The sequence below is a fragment of the Drosophila mojavensis genome, unplaced genomic scaffold, assembly GCF_018153725.1.
Source record: "Drosophila mojavensis isolate 15081-1352.22 unplaced genomic scaffold, ASM1815372v1 contig_74, whole genome shotgun sequence".
NCBI classification, from domain to species: domain Eukaryota; kingdom Metazoa; phylum Arthropoda; class Insecta; order Diptera; family Drosophilidae; genus Drosophila; species Drosophila mojavensis.
The window spans coordinates 22,214,910-22,237,409 of NW_025318899.1; the positions used below are offsets into that span (position 1 = coordinate 22,214,910).

The 22,500-nt window shown below is 35.6% G+C and overlaps 1 protein-coding gene across 3 annotated transcripts; it reads left to right on the forward strand.

The window, feature by feature from the left end:
• The first annotated feature begins 95 nt into the window (after positions 1-95).
• Positions 96-22,325, forward strand: LOC6583313. 3 transcript variants are annotated; one of them, XM_044009747.1, is made up of 6 exons: positions 96-892; positions 19,767-19,968; positions 20,035-20,142; positions 20,714-20,878; positions 20,954-21,054; positions 21,118-22,325. In XM_044009747.1, the coding sequence occupies exons 2-6, from the start codon at positions 19,854-19,856 to the stop codon at positions 21,577-21,579; spliced, it is 951 nt and encodes a 316-aa protein (XP_043865682.1). In that variant the 5' UTR covers positions 96-892; positions 19,767-19,853; the 3' UTR covers positions 21,580-22,325. The 3 variants fall into 3 exon arrangements, with proteins under 3 accessions (XP_043865682.1, XP_043865683.1, XP_043865684.1); XM_044009748.1 differs by having other exon boundaries at positions 19,770-19,968; XM_044009749.1 differs by having other exon boundaries at positions 96-875.
• Positions 22,326-22,500: the final 175 nt, after the last annotated feature.

Below are 22,500 nucleotides of genomic sequence, written 5' to 3' on the forward strand. Positions count from 1 at the left end.
TGCTCTTTATTGCGTTACGTTAAGCGCCTTGCGTTAGTAAACCGAAATATGTTGAAGCGGTACCACCTGTTAATGTTACGTGTGTTTAACGTAAACAAGCTTTGCTTTTAGAAGCATAAACAACACCAACCGCGTCGGACGTGTATCGCGCGCAAATGCAAATTGTTAAAATATTTTTAGTAGTAGTAACGTAAAAAAAATTAAAATAAAAAAATAGCGAATCATACAATATTACAAATTGATGGCATAAAGTGACAAAAAATTAATCATTTATTCAAAGATGGTCAACATCAAAACAAATATGTATAACCGATTTTGTCAGTTAAAAGTGGCCGCTTAAAGCTCGGCTTATGTAAATTTATAACCGAATACCTAAGCATGTTGGCATTTGATTTGTATATACAAGTGTAGCGTGCCGGGCTATCGTTTGGTGCGGTTGAGTGTTTCGATTCCGTTGCCGGTGCATAGTTAATTTTGCACAGAGTGAAAGAGTTAAGAGTTACGGGCTTTTAATTCCTACAATAAAGCCCAAATTCAAGTGCAGAACGAAGCTATGAAAAGAGTGTAAACTTAAAGAAAATTTACACATACACACAAACATGCACGGTCGCTCGCATACATAACGATCATTCAGTATTGCTTCTTCTTTTTGCGGGACGTGTTGCGCCTTAGCTTACCTGAGTGCAGGAGTGAGAGCGCGATAGCGTCTGCTTGTGTGAGTGCGTGTGTTAAAGCAAAGCAAACGAGAGAGCGACCGAACGAGCGGAGTAGAGTCAAGCTTTTAAGTTAAAGTTCTTTAGCTTGCGTCGGCGTAGCGTTGGCAGCGACATCAACAGCAACAACAGTCACAACAATAACAGCAACAACATCAACAGGTTAGACTTGTCTACAGGTTAGTTGGCAGTTTTTCTCTCTCTTTCTCTTCCAATCTTGCTTACTTTTGCATGCATTTGCACTATATTTCTTAATCTCACCAATTAGAATTGTTGCGACAGAGTGTTGGGAATGGTTTGCGTTTAGCTTTTAAATGCGGTTGGCTCGTCTGCAGAGCTTTTTTCTTTACGCCTGGCCATTTATCAAATGAATCAGCCAAGACGGCGTTAGACCTCCCCTTCGCTCTCAATGCCATTTGCAAATTCCTATTCAACCATTTTTGCTGACCCAAACAGATTTTGATCTGTCAGCGGGAGCTCTACGTGACGAATATTTGTCTGATATATTTAAACATGTGAATGTACAGTAAAGTCTCGTATAGTCGGATTCGTATTGTTTCAAGCACTCTCTGAATTATGTATACAAATTGTATGAAGTTGTAATACTGATTATAATTAAATAATGTTGATTTTAATAATATTAAAAATGTATGACTACAATTTACTGTTTGGTGTTGCAAATATCCGAAGTAGGACGGCTTTTCTGTGCTTCAACATTCAGCATTCACTTGAGGCTCTATCTAAAAATAGCTACCCCAATTAGAGCTAAACTAACTTGATTATGAAATATTTATTTAGACAAAAGCCACTTAAAATATAAAGATATATTATTTAGATAATATCCTTAGGGATTTTCACTGCTCAAAGTCTAATTCTACAATTTTAAAGCGAAATTCATTATTATTAAAATTAAGATATTTCTATAGATATTGATATATTCAACTGTCAACGAACTTTATTCAGTCAAATTCTTGTTACAATGTATTATATATATATAATATAATGCATGATTCATGGTTCATTAATAAGCCGAAAAAATGTTATTTATTCATTTATTGAAATGAAATATCAAATTGAAATTTTTGTAACTCTTTGAAACTAAGAAAATATTTTTTCGGCAAAATTTGCATATTAGCTATAAGTAAAACTGTTCAGCAAACTCATTTCACGATATCTTTGCGATAAAATTAGATTTGAAAAGAAAGAATATATATTAATATATACTTAGCTCTACTTTTAAGAGTAAAGTCTTCAAAACGGAATCAAATACGAATTGAAACATTTTATTTGCGCTCAGGTCTTGGACAATTAGCTAAAATGTTTTTTTTTTTTTTGATCATTTGTCGAGGGAATCTCCCACTCGTACCCATTTCGTAAGTTTGTGGGTCAAGCTTTCGGATAGGTCATCCATATGTGACGTTAGCTGCGCCCAGTTGGGCCCAAATTAGCTTTTAGGTCACCGTTAAAGACTGACCTTTTATCCATGAAACGGAAGTACGCAGAGTAAATGAAATTCCCTCGCGTGTTTGGCCAAGATAAGAGGACAGAAGACAAACTTTTGTATAGCTGTTGCCGTTGTCGTTGTCGTTGCTAAATTATAGCCATGGATACGTAGCTTTTGGCCAAGGTTGGATTACAATGACAATATGGGGCTAAAGCAACTGGCCACGCCCATCACTCTAGTTGGAGTTGCGTCTATGAGCTCACTTTTTGGAGCATTGTGTGTGGTTAATTCATGACGAAACATGCTCTTCCTCTTCCCCTATTAGCCCATTTTCCTATTTTCATTTTGGCCTGTTAAGGTGGCATTGCGATATTTGGCGACAAAAACAACAATAACAACAACAACGCTGACAACGACAACAACTTTGCTATGTTTTTTCTAATTGCTTTGCGCATTTGCTAATTTAGAATTACAGTTGGAAAATTTACAGCTCTTATCACAGTGCAAATTTTCACAGAAGTTGTAAACTTTGCATTTTTGTTATCGTTGTTGTTGTTGTTGTTGCTGTTGCTGTTGCTGTTGCACCTGCCGTGACTGAAAGTAATTTAAAATGTTTGTTGCTTGTAGCTGGTTGGCTGGCGCAGTATAATATAATTATTTATAAACGTTCAGCGCTAGCTTCGTTTCCCAGCTGAGTCGGTGGAAAACTATGCAAATTTTCCGTAACTCTTTATGTGAAGGGCCCCCGAGGCGAAAACCCTTGGCACCTGTGCAAAGTTCTTCTCAAATACATATATTACGATAAGCCAGTTAGATATGCACTACGAAAAAAGGCCAAAGGGTGATTGCCTTTCGAAACTAATCGAACGTAGAACTGGCAATAAAAAGCTGGAGGACTAACTATGGACATCAGCTCGCTTGCCAAATATTGATTGAATATTGGAGGTGAGCAGAGGTAGAGATATATATAAACATATTGTATCTAGAAATGGAAAGGCTAAAAATAGACAGCAGGCAATAAAATAAATTATTATAAATTTGCTTAAATTTAGTATGCAATGATTTTTCAAGCTTTAGAAGTTTTTTCGTTTCTTTGTAAAAAATAAGTTCATGTGAAAATTCTCTTTCTTTGTAAACTACCTTCCACTTTCGCTTGTAAATTCCTTCATTCAGAGAATACCAATATCATCATCAAATCTGTTTCATAACATATCTCAGATATAATTTTGTATACGTAATATTTCAGTCTATCTATTTAGAGTCTGTAGAGTAAAACCGCATAAACAATATACCCGCTGACACAAAGCTCACAGAGTATAGATTCTTGCAGTATTGGCCATGAGACGCGTTCTTCAGTTGATAGAGAAACAAGAAAAACAAGACATAGTTGAGTTCAACGTTTTTTTTCCGGATACAAAAATTTTGTTTATAAGCACGTCTGATCGTCTTATCATTGAGATTACGGGAAATATGTCGCAGAGTTATCTAAGTAATATGCAAATCTAAATCAAAGAGCGACAGGGAACATCAAATGTCTGTTTATGATACCACATTAAACGGAATCTTCCCAGTTGGTCGAACATCAGAAAGGAGGCCTTTGGGCCGAACTAACTCGGCCAAAAAACAGCGGGGCCACTCAACTTATATTTCAGCTCTGTCTCTTAACAAGTAGAGGAAGAGTGCCTTAGTGACCGACTAGAAGATGCCCAGTAGATTTTTGTGGTCCTTATTTCAAGGATGTATTATTATTAATTTTTATACGAAAATATAAACATATATAAATATCTATAAACATAAAGCTTAAATATATAGCCATTAAATTTTCCTTTTCCTGTAATACAAAATTTCCATAAATTTGTTATACCCTTTTCACACATTTTCAATGGTAATATGAAATAAAAATCATTTCGTTTTCAATGCACAATTTGTGTAAACCGGTTTAACTGTTAGACGTTCACGCTCACATATACATGCACACACATATAAATATATATACATACACTGCCGCATGCCGTTGAGGTATTTTATTTACCAAAAACTGAGTAAAAAGTAGGTGACGTTAAGCACCGTTAGCCCTGCCGCAGTCGATGCCAACGTCGACGTCGCTGTCGCCGTCGCAGCCAGGCCAACAACAATACTGTTGAAACTGGTTACTGTTTTTGCTTTTGTTTCACTCGTTTTGTTCACTGCGCTTCTTCCAATGAATAAAACTACGACAAAATTATCAAGACCCGAAAAAGAGAAAAAAAAAAACGAAATTTGTCTGCGCTGCATAGGGAAAGAATGCTTTAAGTCTACCACGCCCACACCCATCTATACGACATGTAAACACGCACACATACACATACACACATAAGCATATGTATGCATAAAACGTTTGCGTTGAAATATTTACATAACCTGAGAGAGCGAAGAGAAGGTTAAAAAGCTTTGGTTGACTGGCTAAATACTCGCAACAACAATAATAGCAACAACAACAACAACAACAGCAACAGCAAAACGCGTCACACTTGCGTGGCCAGCTTTTGTGCGAATGTGCGGAGCGAAAGAGAGAGGTCAGACGAAAGCTGCGGCACGCATGCAATGTATTGTCAGCTTGGGCGTCAGCTTCAGGGCCACATAAAATGAGAGGCGACTACAACTTGTTGAATGCAAATTTTTGAATATGCTCTCACGATCTTGCGTTCACGTTCTCTCTCTCTCCTCTTTCCCGCTCAAACTCTAACTCTAGCTGTATTTGTAGTTGCAGTTGTTATTGTAGTGCCTCTCATTTTGTGCAAGTTTCGTAATTAAGTGACCGGTAATTGAGTTTTGAAGCATCGGACTCATGGTATAGCTTCTATCTCTGGAGAATATTAGCTTTATTTGCTGCATTCTCTGCTTTATAATTGATATTTATGCAGCTATTTAAGTGCGCTGCGAAATGAGTGGAGCAGAGTAGGAGAGAGAGGTGAAATGCAGCTGCGCATTAAACAGGCTGCGGTTCAGCGATTCTTCTCTTATACCATTTCGTTCGTTTATTGTTCTTCTCTATTGGGGAAAAGGTAGAAAGCTTTTGGCATTCTGTTTGAAACTAAGCGCAACAACAATAACAACAAATGAAAATTGATTTGCAGACAGGAAATTAGTTGGGTTCTATAAAAGCGAATGCATTACCTAGTGAGGTGAATCATTAAATTTCACTACAAAGATACATATATACAAATACATATAATGTATGTAAATGTAACTTTGTTCAGTTAAGCTAAAAAAATATATATATAGTTGTATATGCATTTTTGATTGTAATCGAATGAATAAATAACGGCTTTGCTTTGTGAATTACTAAGCCCTTATCAAAACGTATCACGCCTTGGCGGAACTAATCACAAAGCCAAATTGTTAAACTATTGGAGAAACAATTGAATTGCATACCAATTAGTCAGATAGTTCCGTTACTAATAAAATCACAAGATTTACTTAAAATGGATCGACTACAAGGTACTCGTCACGTAGTCGAATACAATCATACAAATTGAAATTAGTAATTAAATTTAGTTGAATGGGAAGAATACAGATTCTATATATTATTTAAAGTATGCAAGGTATTCATATATATATATATATCGTCGTTAATGTATATGCATAATATATAATATAATAAAACAATTAATATATCAACAATTTGTATGCAGTTGTCGAACGACCACAACGTTTATAGCTATGAGGATTGGGATTGGGATTGGGTTTGGCACAGCGCGAATGGGAAACTCTAGAAATTGCGTGAATCACGATAGACGGCAGCAAAACGCAAGAAATCGTGACTACGTAAAAAGGTTGGAGAAAACAGTAAAAATAAAAACTAATATTAACTAAGAAATAAAAAGTAGTCATAAAAGTAATACAAAAAGCGGTGTACGTGAAAATAATAGCCTAACTGAGCGCAGCGAAATTGAGTGATACACTCAATATTTTGAAAACAATTCGAAATGAATACTCAGATGAATATATCTATGTTTAATTTGGTATGTTTGAAGTTACAGTTACTTGGGAACAAAATTCAGAAAACTCAGCGAATGACATATTAAATTTAAGTTATATTTCACATACAAAGACTGAGAATTTTGTGTTTTCCTATGGACTAGTTTAAGTTATGAGTAATGTAGCACTGAAATTAAAAAAAAATTTTTAAGAGCTATACTTATTGACTATCTCTTTTGATTTGAAATTGGGTATACATGATATAGTTCTAAAATGTATGTACTCACATTTTGTAATCCCATGTTCTATTCAAACCCATGAATTCTGAAATTCATACAGAACTCTAGTGTTCTGGTACTTTATTAAAAAGAGTATACAGAGTAAACATATTTCTATACAACATATGCTGTCTCTAGTTCATTTAACCTAAAAATGTTTCGATTATAAAAATTCAGATAAAAGACAGTTGAATAAATAAGTGGGCGAGTTGAAACAGATCAATAGCACAATGGCATAAATTATTAGCGCCTCTAATACGAATCAACAATTGCAAAGTAAATAAAGTTTATAGACTACGCCGGCAATCCCGAATGCTGGGCAATGTGCCGACAATCAACAGCTTATGGAAAATTATAAATTAATTGTACAATTGACCCTATTAGTGAGATGGGTAGAAGCTGAAACTACATATGTGCTCACTGTGATATGTGAGTACTTTATGTGCCCTTGCTCTTTGAATACTTTGAATAATCGAATACCCAAATAGTCGACTACTCGAACCACCAATTTCATCTGCTTGCACAAATTTATTTTGTTGCGCAAGTTCTGCGACTTTGCAGCGACCTTTCCAAACATTTTTCGTTGGTTTGGTGTATGAAGATCGCGTTGATTGCTTTAACTAATGAGTTTCGATCTATGACCCTTCCCAACATAACTAACAAATAGTTGCCAGCTCGATGCGATGTTGCAAGAGCAGAATTGAGATTGCTCTAGTTCAGAGTGAGCAAACATAAGATGCCCTATAGCCCTTTAGAATTTTAGAAATTTTATCTTATTATCAATATTTCTTGATATTGTATATTGTGAAAATATATGAAAATGGTTTACATAATACAAAATTAACATAATAAAACAAAACTCATATTCTACGAACGTAAATATAATTTAGACTTATTTATATATTTAACTCTTATGTCTCGATTAAAGAGCTGGCTTCTTAATCCTTTTATTATTTTGTTAGTTGGCTAGTTATTTCTTGTTAAATTGTTTAAATATATTAGTAAATTAAATAAATATTTTGAATTGTTTTTTTTTTTTTTATTATTTACACCGTATTTATTTATGAGATAGGCACAATAGGTTGTTTGTTTTATTTATGTGTTCGTTATTTATGTGTTTAAGTGGCTTACTAGATTATATGTTGAATATAAATTGATAATAAATAAAAGAAAACATATAATTTGTTTTTATTTTGTATTTTATCGAGTGTCCACATACAAATTTACTTAAACAAGAATACTGTTAAACCAAAATAAAATTTAATAGACATGCTCAAGATATTTGATTGCCTTAGTCGAACTGAATTTTTACTCTTTCGATGATAAAGCATCGATCTTGCATCTTCGATAGGACAACAACCTTAAACTATTCAAAATATTTAACAATATTGTTTACAAACAAGCTTTACTATATCAGCTGCTTAAATATATAAGGGTGCGAGGTTAGCTGTCAAAAAAAGTACTTTTGTTATCAAACGAAATTACAAAGTGAATGACCCATATATATATTTACATATGTATATGTATATAAATAATGATAAATATCTTTTATTTTGTACATACATATATGCCATATATAAAGTAAATAAATAAATATACAATAAATAAAAAAGTTAAGCTAATACTTATATACACTAAAACTTCGAACCATTTAATAATTTGTTATATATAACTTATATATCTCGAATAGATATGATTAATTAAACTGAAGTCAAACATTTGAAGATTCAGAAAAATATTTGCCCTTCAGCTTACGCAAAATGAAATTTAAATTTGAATACTCGCTCTGCTCAGATATTCGCGGTCAAGGTTGTTAACCTGAACGCCGTTCCAGGCTTATTTTGTTCGTTTGTTTTGTTTTGGAATTTTTATGCTCACGAGTCCCACGGGCAAATTATGTATACGCAGCGTAAGCCGCCAGCGAGAGCATATGCAGAGTCTGCATAGCTAATAGCTATGTATTGCAGACGCATTAATAAAATTAAAATATTGCTGCATGAATGTATGTATCTGTATTGGTGTTTTTGTGTGTGTGTGCGTGTGTTTGCTTGTGGCTATGCCAAAAAGCACGTTGCGAATATGAATATGAGAGACAATAGCAACCGGTTCAATAACTGACAACTGAAAAGGCATAAATTGAATTACATTAAGAGGGCAGCAACCAGAAGATGCCTCTGCTGACTCAATCCTCATTCCGAAGACACATTTATTTTTATCGAATTATTGTGGAAATGACAAACAAAATATCTTCTCTTTTATTATTGTAATACTTGTATATATACACAAAGTCTATTTGATATATAGATAAGTATCGACAAGTTCTGTCGGCCGACCGGTCTCATTCGCATTCGCATTCGCATTCGCATTCGCATTCGCATTCGTATTCTTATTCTCATTAGTTTCTTATTTGCTCTGCAAACACACAATGAAAACTCGTTTATAAGCAAATATATATACACACATATATTTAAGCTTGATTATGATCATCATATTTCCAGCGTGTGGGAGTCTAAACAAGTTTTTCTCTTTCTATGAAGGCGAGGATATGCACAGTGGAATTTATATATAAATAAGCAAACTATAATTATAAATAAACAAATCATATGCAATAACTTTAATTAGCTTACAACTGGCATTATAATCAAATACAGTAGGAGAGACCCTCTTCAATTTACACACATCAACAAACAGTGTAACCGAACCGTGTTTTGTAGCTACTGTAAAAGCCTTATCGAAGTTGAAATCTTTCACACGTTGCCTGGTTGCAGGTGATAGCTCATGGAGAGCTCATGGCCTGCTCTTGAAGTCATCCTCAATATCAGCTGCTGCCCTTGTTGACAACACGTCTTTTGTGTTTGTTGTTGTCTGTTCTTTGCTAAACTTCAAGGTATTTACAATTTCACACACATGAAACATGCGACGCGCCGAGATTACAATTAGCAATTAGCTTAGATGCATTTCGATAAACATTGATAGATCACGTCTTTTAAATTTGTGAAACAGAGTGAATGCTCTTCGATATTGTTGCTAAGCATAAATGTTTATATTGAAATTCTTACTAAGTTATAGTTATAGAATATCCTTATTTAATATTTACTTGTTACTTGAATGTATTTACTGAATATTTAATTTGTTTCTAAAATTTATTTATTGAATAGGTTTTATTTATTATCGACATTGTTTTCTTAACTTATATTTAGGTTTGACTTTTTGACAAGTTTAAATAGTTTTTTTTTTTTATTTGAATGAAATAAATTTTGTTGTATTAAAAAATAATGTATTCATTATATTTGCAACATGTTTCGTACATTTCTGTTGACCTCGACATATTCTTATGCATTCAAAAAATCACGACACCGGTTTATCAAGCTAGTCAGAGTTTGCTCAGACATTTGAGAGCTTTACTCTGCTAGAAATATTTTTCTGTTTTATACGATATGTTCATAGTTAATCAACATATTGAAAATATAAAAAAAATTTATTTTGTGTGTTCGTTAAAGAGATATAATCTTTAAACTTGCACTAGTCTCAGGCTCGTATTTAGATTTATTTTTAGATTACCCTTTATACATCGTAGCCTGGATTTTTATACCCAGACTCAGGCATCAACACTTAAAATAGTGTTGAATTCGTAGGGCTATTACATGTTCTTGTAAGGCCAATGTTCGTCTGCCTATTTTTAGTCCTCACCTGTGTGCCTTATCTTTTTCTATCGCACTACATGCGAGTCGTTGTAAAATCTTTGTTTATTTATATGTATATGGCTGAACCTATATTCTATTAATAGAACTACCATATTAAATATAAATCTTTTGCTTAAAATAATTTTAAAAATGTATTTATATATATCTACTAAACAGTATGTGGATTGAAGTAGATACTAAAATTCTTTGACTCAGCTTTTATATACTACTTATAAAATGTTTATTCACTTTAACTGAGTTATCAAGCCTATGCTCATTCTAACAGCGCTTAATTAGAAAAATGGCAACAACTTCCGGTGAAAAGAAAAAAGAATTTGTATTTGATTTAGCTGCGTGGTCTGAGCTGTTTGTGCTCTTCCTGTTGGGCCAGCATGTGACAGAGGAAGACAGAATGCGAAGATCCCAAGCAAGGTTCTCAAGCTCAAAGGCAATCCACACACGCAGTCGCTAATCCGCAGTCAGAGACGACTTCCAGCAAGTGGGACTTAGGTAGCTGCCTAAGGCCGCAAAGCCATGGAACTGGGTCACTTCATATGTTACATGGCCAGAGAGGCAGCCAGAGCGGGCAAGGGGATCGAGGGGGCTTTGTGAATGTCTGAACTATAGCCCAGGCTGAGTTCAGTCAGTCGTCGCACAGTTGTCGGTTATGTTGTTTTAAATAATTGTGGCTGTTCTTGTTTGATTTGTAGTTACCACATTTGCTGCGTTACGGAAGCTGTTGACGTGTGATGGGACGGTGCTGCGTCTCTGTGGCTTGAATTGGCTCTGTTCAGCTTCTTCTCTTTTCTTATTCGATTTTCACGTTTGGCTGCATCGTGAAAACTTTTACTTTGTGATCTCTTCAGTTCTGTGGCTATTATTTACTTAGATACCCTGTTGATTGAATGTAAAGAGCGTATCAAAAAATGATCAATAAGCAAGCTTGATGGAAGGGTGGAACTACTTGAATAAATTAGCTATATCACTAATTAATATTAATAAATTGCCAATTAAATTTATTTATCGTTTGTTGCTTGATTTTGAATATTTATTCATGAATATTATACTTCGTAATATAGTATGCTAAGATAATTTAATAATTTTTGATTAATTAAAAATGGAAAATATGTAAATAATTGTAGAACGAATTACGCTATTTCACTTACGGTTTATTGAGTTTAATTTACGTAAAACCCTAATTTAAAATTTAAATTTTAGATAATTTTGAAATATATGAATGCATAACTTTTTGCTTTTGTTAATATATTTTTTTTTTGAATATAAGTTTTGCGATATATTAATAGAAATCACGTCTAATTTTTAAGTGGTACAAAATTTTCTATTATTTTTAGACATTATAAAATGTATAATTAAATGAAAAATTGATGTATTTTGATACCTACTTTCAGACTACGTGGTATCTCTTGATCGCCACTATAAATCAAAGTTCATGAATTTTTGGTGAAAGTTTGTCTTAAGCGCTTTTTTAGGGCTCGAATAGAAAAAGTTGCAGCTGCGGCTAGGCTGCCCTTCGTTTGCCACCAAGTAGATGGAAATGCGCCCTATATACACACTTGTATATATTATTTATATATTTATATAGTATGCATATATGTATGTAGAAATGATGCCCACCGATTGTCTAAACTTTGCGCTGCAAGTATTTATCTTTCATTATGACAACTTGGACAAAAAGCATGCAAGTTGTGTATACAATCAGCCTGCCAACGCCCAGCTGGCAAGCGTATGACAAGCCCCATCCCACTATATAGCGCTATCTATCTATCTGCTCTGCCACTGGGTGCCTGCCTCATTTGTTTGTGCCGCTTGCCGTGCAACGCTCGGCGCTGCCAACGACTGTGTCTCTTCATGACAATGGCTGTTGTATCTGTCAAATGTTGCCTGTCCCACACAGCTGCCCCGTTCGCTCGTTTTATCTCTGTCAGTCTTCTTTAGAACTGTTTTTGCTAACTGTTTTGCGTACATTAACTGCATAATGTGTGATTAATTTTACGTGAAAATGTCTTTCATCTTTAAATGGGCATAAAAAATAACGTATATTAAATTGTTATGTTGACTCATAATATAATATAATTCTCATTATTAAAATTATTACTACTCATGTGATTTAAATTATTATTATATTACTATCATTATTAGTGATTGATAGTTATTGTCATTGGTGGTGCTGGTAGGTGCTAGTTTCAATAGTATTATTATTTTTAGAATTATGGTGCTACTATGCTAATAATTATTGTTACTAGCATTCTTATTACTAGTTAAATATTGACGTTGGTATATAACAAATATTTACTGTATTGTATATTGTCTACGAATTGTTTCAACTACTATTATTATAATTTTATTGAATTCATTCATCATTATTATTAATATTTATCTTAAGTTTCATAAATTTTAGCTAAGTGTCATTCACTTACTGTTAAGCAATTTTATAATTTTTTTTACGACTTACACTAATCAAAATTATAATATTAATAATTAAATAATATTAACAATAATAATATGGAATAAGGATGAATTTAATTAGCATCATTGAAAATATTTTCGAATAAATTCTGTATATTAGTCTATGTAGGACACTTATTATTGACTATTGACTAATGTCATTAGCTTTATTCTTATCTTTATATTATTTTTGTTTCATTTATTGTTTTATTAATTTATATACATATTTGTTTTTAATATTTAAAATATTTTTTAAAGGTGTTTACATTTCCAATTTTAAAGTGTTTATAGAGATTGAGTTTACATTAACCTATATAGAAACACTACTCATATCGATTATGATTATCTTTTTAAAGCAGTCACGTCTGTTGTGAGCACAAAGAGTGAAATTGAGAACAGTTATAGAGCTTTGCACCCCACCTGCTTAACACCCTGACGCCGCTTGGCCGACAATAATGGACGTAATGATAATGATGATGTTGATGAGAATAACGATGTCGCTGGTGGCCCGTTGTCTTTTCATTAAATTTGTTCGCGCTAATTCTGCGCTTGATAGGCAAAAGTCACACGAAGAGTCAAGAAACGCTCGGCCCCGGCTCGGTTCAGCTCGATTCAATAAAGTCATTAGCTAAAGTGGCCAATGCATTGGGGACGTATACATGCATATGTGTGTGTGTGTGTGTGTGTTTGAGTGTACGTGTGTATCTGCTACATATGGTTCGTTGGCTTAACAAATAGAAAGTGCAACGAGGCTTCAGGCTGAAGCTGCACAGTCTCCAGTTGGGCACTTCTAGTGCTGAATGCAGGCTGCACAGAGTTAGCAGAACGTGTCCATGTCGATGCATACCAAATGCATCGAGGGTGCTCGCTGCTCGCTCACCGTTTCGTTACTTTTTTTTTCTTCTGGCCATAATTTTGCATGCTGTCTAATGTCCAGAGTTAGTCGACTGCCCAACTAAAAACAGGTGGAGATGCCGGCCGGTTAGCGGTTGGCGGCTGGCGGGTTTCGCTTAGCGGTTAGCGGTCTGCGACGATTAATTAGTTAATGTTATGTACAACAGAGTCAAGTGAAGTTTGGCAACAGCGCTGTTGCTTGGGAAATCTACTGTTGGCATCTTTGAGTAGAGAGGGAATTTGCTTCGAGTCACAAAAAGCATTTAACTATTTCAGCAAACTGAAATACAATAATATAAATACAAACTAATTAGTAAATGGAGAATTGTCTCTAGCTAATTATAAATTCTGAATGCAAGTGAATGCGAAGCGAAGTTTGACCTTCGCTCAGGTGGGCGTTTATCTCAGAGATGTGAGCGCACGTCTCTGTCTCACGTCCCGAGAGAATAGTTATATAGTTATAAAATGAATTGTAGACATATATATACAATGGCATCCCGTTAGCTCAAAATGACAAGCTACAAGCATTTATTACAAGTTTGATGGTTTTTTTGGTTTGTCGAGATTTTCATTTAATGAGACTAAAATAACAACAAAATGAGTGAATAAATAATAAATTTTATGTTATATGTTTCTATACTCAGCTTTATCAAAAATAATACTACTGTACATTAATTTGTATGTATTAATTCTAAAGTTGTATAGAATATTTAAACTAAACAAAATAATCTCTTACAATAATATTCGCATCTCGACTACTTCTAAGATTTGATATTTCTTTCATCGCTTGTTTTCCGCTTATACATCTAAACAAACTATTTTACTCAGATTTCCCTCATTCAATGGGTTAGGGGTAAGAAAAAAAAACACAAAGACAATTAAGCTGTCAGTAGTTAGTAATTTTGTTATTGACAGATGTTTTTCATTTTCATTGACTATTGAGTTATCCAAACTTAAATTAATTAAATGCATCACAGTCATTATTCGGAATAACATTTGCTCACAAATACTTTTCAATGGATTAAATCATGCCGCGTTTTTTACTCAGCATTATTTGACAAATCGAAACCCATTAACCCATTAAACCACACGATGAAACATGTCTAGCGACAAAGTAAAAGGGGAAGAAACAAACTTTTAATTTATAAGAGTGAAAATATAGTTGGGGTGGATGCAAAATATGATTATCAATTATATATTACAGGGGAACCAAAATGTATGGAACTTTTACATATAAATGAGTTTTGTTTTTTTAAGGAATACAAATTTGTTTTGTTGTAAAGATTTTTCAGCTTATCGGTGTGCTAATTATCTACATCATTGTTGACTGTAGCGAATTGTTCTAAGTAGGAATGCGGCTATAACTATCCATTTATTATTATTGGTGGGGTAACTGAAAATTAAGTAATTTTCTAGCATGTTTGAAATGCATTCAAGTATTATTATTATGAACATGAAGTGAAGTTTGGCAACATTGCACAAGTATGAGCATAAGATAAGATCAACTTGTAAATGATTTAGTTCGCTGCTATGTAACTCAATTACGAGCAGCTTTTGTCAAGCAGCTGCTGCACATTAGAGCTTGCCCTTTGAGCCTTTAAGTGCTTTGGCAAATAACCGCAAGCGGACGTTTTCCACTGAGCCCAATTTACACGAAGTTTTCCAAGCAAATTTGGCTGCACTGTTGCTGTGGCGATTGTTGTTGTTGTTGTTGTTGTTGCCGTTGCATGATGTTGTTGTTTACTGTTGTGGCCTAAAAAGTTTTGTGCACCTCACCATGGCAACAAGTGCAATAGCAGTTGGGCTAGGTGGGCTGAGAGGCGTCAACAATGGCCAAGTCGCGTTGCCAACTGTAGCCAAACAACGAACAGGCCACGATTCTGGCGAAAATCAATAAATCGCTTTGCCTGCTAGGCAGGGGCAGCGCTCCATTTTCGAGGGTATATACTAGTAATAAAATAGAGTCTAAGTCCGAGTCCGAGTCCCAGTCGGAGTAGAAGTGTGAGTCGGTGACCGCGACACGTTTTGCCATTTGATTCCGCACCAGACCGACAAATTGATGTAAATTTCCTGTTTGCCCGCCTGCTTTTCCTCTTTGCTGACCTAATTTTCGCGGAAAGGCGACTTTTCATTAGTTACTAAAGTTGCCCTTTGTACAGAGGCCCAGCAGATTCGGCACTTGGCATTTGATTAAGAGGCAGGCTTTTAGGGTTGTTGCCCTGATTGCTACATTAAGGCGACCTGATTTGCCTGAGTGCAAATTAATTTTCTGCTAATGGCCGAAAGCAATGACTAATACAATCCCTAAGCAAGTGAGAACGCTCCAGCTGGACACAACTGACTGTGTAATGCTCGCTCAACAACGCTCTCAATTCGAGAAATTTGTAAATCGATATATTAAGTAGCGTATTAAAATGAAGACCATACAGGTCTATCTGGGAAGCAGGTCAAAAGTCGTCACCCTGCTAATTTAATCGATTTTAGAGTTAGAACTTTGAAAGACGAATTGTCAAAGTTACATGGGTAGTTTTAAATATAGGAGATTTTGCTTTAAAAGGTTCCAAGATATATGTACGATTAGTTGTCAACACTCTGTTCTCTGTTAATATTGAATATTTTATATATTATTGGAACTCCTTTTTGAAGTTGTGTTCACTCTAAAACAAAATATATATAAAAAGCTCTATTTATTTGAAAAGAAGCTTGCCACTAGGACTATATTGAACTATATTGCCATTATATATTATATTGAAATCCCTTAATAGTAATAATATTTTATTATGCATAATAAAAATTTCCTGAAGCTCTTAGGGCGTTTCGAGTAAATTTCTACAGCTTATAAGAAGAGATATTCATCACTTTATGACTCCATCTTCATTAGCATCGTAAAAGATTGCATACCCACAGATAATAATCCCAAAGAAACAATTGCGCAAAACTAATATACTCTCCTCAACACGTAGGCGAGTATTAAAAGCAATGAAAAGTGTTTGAAATTAATTTTCGTTGCTTAGGCCAAGCGGGTTTATCAGGATAAGGAATACCTGAATTGGACATGCTTGGCGTTCAATTTGGGAGATGTGCCCGGTGCTAATGTAGGCTATAATTTATGGGGCTGGGGGACTGACTGCAGTACCTGGCACGATATCGGCAGGCCAGCCCACACGATGTGGTCGACGTGGTCGATGTTGCCGCCATGGCCGATGGCCCGCTGACAATTACCTGGCTGAAAAACGTGTTGGCTACTCAATAAGCAGCATCTACTTGCCCACATGCTTCAGCTGACTGTCTATCCGTCCGTCTGTCTGTCTGTCTGTCTATCGCCTTGTTCGCCGGCTCTCTTGACACCAACGCGCCAGCGTGTAAATCATATAAACATAAATGTATGCACGGCACCTCTGAATCACGCGCGGATTACCACAAAGCGAGGAACAAGAAATAGAATACCGAATGGCCAGCAGCACTATAAAGCATAAGCCAAAAGCTATAAACTGCCCTCGTTGCCCACACACAAGCGACGAAGCGACGACAATTGGTAAAAGTTCATTTGTTGAGTTCGACGGGAACTCAAGCAGGAACTAGCCCAGAGCTAAGTGTCGAAGGGGCAGTCGGTAGGCCGCCGGCTAGGTCCCCTTCATCTATTGATCTGAGCATTGACCAACTTGTCATATGTTTTCATGCAAAAAAAAAAAAAAAAAAAAAAAAAAAAAAAAAAAAAAAAAAGAGAGAAGAAAAGAAACACAAACATTTTTCCGACATAGCAGGAGAGAGAACCTTTCGAAATTCGACAACCTGTTGCCGGCTGCCCTCAGAGCTAAGTGGAACACGCCACACACACAGTTATTCTATATTGCTGATGGTTCCACTCAAGCGACTATACAAGGGGCTTTCCAGCCGCGCTCGAACCGAGAAGCAGAACCAACGGCGTGTCTTTCGCCTAGTAATTTAAGAAGCTCGCCTGACTTTTTGCATTCACTTTATTGCCTCTGATGATGTTGGCTCTCTAGCTGGTTGCGTTGTCTGGCTGTCGGCTGTCTGGCTGTCTGGCTGCTTCTCGATTTACCGCTAAGAGCAACAAACAGCAATGCCGCGCAACGCCGGACACCCGTTCTCGTTTGGCAATCGAGTCTACAATTTCTTGGCGCTTCTTGGTTTTGTTGTTGTTGTACATATTGTTGTATCGGCTCTGTCATCTTTAGTTTCGCACTAGTTTTTCCTCATTATGTCATTGAAAGTCAGAGAACTTAATAAAAAGATTTTGTTCAACGTCCTACGGTTGGGCCATAACCGAGTTTATTAGTTCATTGTATGATGGTGTTATAAGTAAGTGGGTTCATCTGAAAAGGGACTACGGTCATTGTTCTGCCTGCTGTCTTAAATGAGATTACAATCAAAAATCGTTTAACTTTCCCTGGGAAATTCTGGGTTGAATGGTTTGAATATTATATACATATATGTATACTTTTTTATGAATTTAATTTTATTTCAATTCTATAATACACTCAAGAATTAAATATTTTGTAACTAATTACACCTATTGACGAATTAGCTGGACTGGAAGAACTATAGATTTAGCCAGATAATAATATAAAATATAAATTCGTGTAGAGTTAATGTGAAGAGTAAAAAATGTAAATAGTTTCGATTTATTGGTATTAACACATAAATGCACCAAGAGATCTCCTCTTCTTACTATGGACTATTTGTCTATTGGCCTCTTTGAGGCCTTTGACTATAGAGCTTTTATTTTGTAATATTCAGTATTGTAACAGTTTGGCTAAGCATAGAATAACAATTTTTTGGCAAAATTTGATTTTAAATATAATCCTCGAAGTTATATACAACCAATATAGCGACGAAAGAATATAGCCGTTATACAACATTTAGAAAATATTTTTATAGCCTGAGGTTTCGCTTTTACATCTACATTAGCTATTTTTCTTTTTAGCTAGAGGGAATTCTCGAGGTCTGAAGAAGCTTAGAGCTTGACGAATTCGGTCAACATTGGTCAAGCAATATTTCTCTTCCAATAGAGGTAGTTGATTTTAGAACTCTGCAGGTTATTTAAATCGATTGAATTGTTTACGTTGATGGATAGATTTGAAATTATTAAATTGCCAGTACTGGATGCAAAAGCATTCCATAATATAAGATAGACGAGTTTCTCCTTGTACCGTCACTTTAAGTGATACTCATGAGGACCATTGAAGTCCAAGGTTGGCCAATTTTTTGATACTTGAAGTGAATGATAAGATTTGGTAGGTATATTTATGATTTTGGAAACCTTCTTCATAAAACTAAAAGAAACTCTAATAGTGGAGTCAAATGGTTTAATCTGTTTTTCTATGCAGATGTATACTTTTTTATAATTATTTGCACAGCAGTGCTGCACTGAGCAGGGTTTAGGGCATCTCTTCGTCTGGTATTTTCTAATTATGACACTCTTCTATATGTTATGAAGAACTGTTTAAAATTGTGATCACATGTATGTTGTGTATGACAATTTAAATCGTAGAAACGCTTAGGTTTCACTTCGTCAACATTTAAACAGCTAGTCAATAAAACTTTGATTGATTGCCTCGGATATTGAGAGACAGATCAATTTCAGCTGCTTTTAATTGGCATTTAATGGCAGGAAATTAAAACGGCTTACTTAAAAGCGCAAATATTTGCTCATGTAGCCACAGTTGTTGTCGCCGAGTTTTGCCAGAGACAACTGTGCCATTCTCTGGCTGGATTCAAGTTCAGTTATCTGCCAAATGCACAAGCCATGCGACCGACCGTCCGCCCACACGTGCCCCCAATGGCGTGTGGACGTGTATATCGAGGCATCTCCATATCGCACAATGAGCCGACGAGTCACTTCTGCGTAAGCTTTTCCGCATTTCAAGGTCAGCGGCAAGTAGCTCTTTATGTATGAATGAGATCTAATTGTTCGTCAACAGACTTATGGGCCTTGTCAGACGTATGATGAGCACAAATACATATACAGATACATATACATATGATGTGCGGCAGCGCCAAGTGGGCCCACTTAGTGCTGGATGCTCTATAATCACAATGCCAAATATTGGATTATTATGCCTCTGGCCTGGCACCCACATGGGGCGGGGAAATGACTGCATAATCAGCCAACTGTCATTGGGTTTGGGTCCAGGTCAAAGCGGAATACATCTATATCATGCCACATATACTATACATATGCATTATATAACTGTTTAATTGAGAGACGAAATTTGTTGTTTACTTTTGGAATATTTTGCAACAGCTGAAAGTCGTGTACATATTTACTCTAGCATTCTACCTTTCCCTCTCACTCTCATTGCAGCAGCTGGCACTTGGATACCCTGGATCTCAGTCTTTAGCGGGCATACACTAGCAAGGCATCGTCAGTCGTTATGCTGTACAGTAAAATATGGCCACATCGACACTTTATGTTGCTGGGGTGACCTGCTTGGGGTTTGTGTGCTTCGCTTTGGCCTCTGTCGCCATTGGCATACCCATTTGGGGTTACTACGACAGTCCATCTGGTGGGTACTGATATGGACTTTAATAGAGTACTCGATTGTCTTACTTATTCATTCTTCTCTCTACAGGTGGCTATGACTATGATCGCGGCTATTTCGGCCCCTTCAAAGTGTGCAAGCAACTGACTTACAATCGCGAGAAATGCGGCAACGATGTCTCCAAGTTCCGGCTGAGCAGTGAGTATATTTATGAATCAAACGAGACTTAAATTTCGAGTGTGAAATGTATAATTATAAGTATAGCTAATATTCTAATTAATTCTTATCTTCTGAGCAATATATTTTTAAATTATTAAGTTATTGTAGTTTCAGTTTATGAAATTCATTTAAAACTTAATTTCAATTTCCCAAAGCTTGTGATATTATTCCTATTGCTAATACATGAGTTTAAGCTCGTAAATATTAGTATGTCTTGCAAATATGATGAGAAAATGCTCAAATTAATAAAAAATATATATATTTGCATTTATTTAATTTTTTCTGTAAGCATTTAAGAATATATATTTTGAAATGATACTCTGATTAAATTAATTTTTTTTAATGTGTATAATAATTGTGTTTTAAATTTGAGTTAGTTTTAATACAGACATTTCTTAAAATTATTTTATGAATGAATGAATTATGAAATTTGTATAGAATATTTTGGGAAAACAATCGAAAATTATTTCTTTTCATACGCTTTGACTTCCCTCTTGTTCTTAATCAATTTCTAATATAAATTATTCAATATATTCCATGTTTGTTTCAGATGCAGTATTTGTCAGCGGACTCTTGGCAGTGTTCAGCTGTGCTGTGCTGGGCATCTTCTGCATTATGTCGGTGATTCAGCACGCGATGATCTCGTCGCGTGACAAGGTTGTCATGTCCTACACATCACTGGTCATTGTCAAACTGATATTGGCCCTGCTGGGCGGTAAGCATATATAGCTCAATACATACCCAAAAGCAATACCCTATTCATTTATGTCAATTTGTTCTCCTTACCCAGGCTTATTGGCTATAATAGCCACAGTGCTGTTTGCACTACAGATCGATGAACAGGAGCGTTTCGGTTTCAAGATATCGCGTGGCATATCCTTCTACATACAGGTGAGTAATTCCATTACTTTGATTATTGGCTGACATTGAAGTCGGATTGCTTTCGTCTTGCAGATAGTCGTGATTGTATTATCCATTGCGCTGTTTGTGGCCGCCTTGTATGATGTCATCTTCTCGCGCACCCCTGGTGGCGATCCCACAATGGCGCTGGACGCTTCTTCGCCGGCGAGTGCCACCACCTTCAACAATCCGGGCTTCAAGGAGCCGCGCAATCGCAACGGCGTCTCGATGACCGATGCCTCGGGAAAGCCATACAGCGGCATCAGAAACGGGGCTGGAACCGCTGGCAGTGTGGCTTCAATGAGCACGACTGTGACGAGCGTTTCGAACGGCTCCACGCTGGACTCGGTGACTCGTTCGCCGTTGCGGTCGAGCTTGAAGAAGCCACGACCCAGGCCCGATCCAACGTTGGGCATACAAAATCCAGGATATTCTGGATCGGGCAACTCGCCGCCAATGCGGCGCAATGGAAGCGTGAAGAAAGTTCGCATTCAGACGCACAGCACGGAGGTTTAGGTGGAACGATGGAACCCAAAACCCAATATGAGCGGAATCCAAATTCGATTCCGTTGTTCAGCAACTTGAAATATGAGAGACACAACCACAGCAACAACAACAATTACAAAGACTGTGTACTGTAGCAACAACAACACAAGAAAACACAAATCGACACTTCACGCAACATAAAACCAATAGAAGAGTTTCAAGATTCTGTTTGAAACCCAACAAATTGAATTGGAATTTGCATAAACAAATTGTTTTCATTTGTCTTCCAAGTTCATTTGTTTTTGCTAAACAAAGGAGGCAGCCAATTTATCTCTTCTTCTTTTTCTGTTCGTCTTTAAAAATTGTTAATAGCAATTTGGTATGCAACGGTTTCCGTCCAAGGGCAGAGTCAAATAAGTTAGTTTAATTTGTATTTGACATATTGTTTTGGCATATGTATATTATTAAATATATATTGTTAACCATTCTCAAAGTGTCCTTAAGACCCAGTCTCTCCCGCGACCCCCTCCCCATATCCACATGCTACAGAGCGAATAGCAAAGAAATACTTTTCCAACTTTGTAACGATTTAGATGTAGTTTCCATTATTTGCAATGTATAATATAAACAATTGTTGCTAAAGTTACATGATACATAAAATACATACTACAATTAAGCTTGTTTGTTTACGAATACGTTTAATGTTTTTCGCTGTAAGTTACAGATTAAATAAATTAAATGCAAATTAAATAATAAACTATTAATACAGAAGAAAATAATGATTTGATAATTACTTATTAGCTGGAACTTTTCTCATAGTATTCAAAATTATATTGTATGATTCTTTAACTTTAACTTTATTGTTTTTTTTTCTAATATCTGTTAAAATATTTCGTTTGGCTTGCATACAATTATTTGAATTGGCGCCCAGTTAAGAGTTTTAGCAGAGTA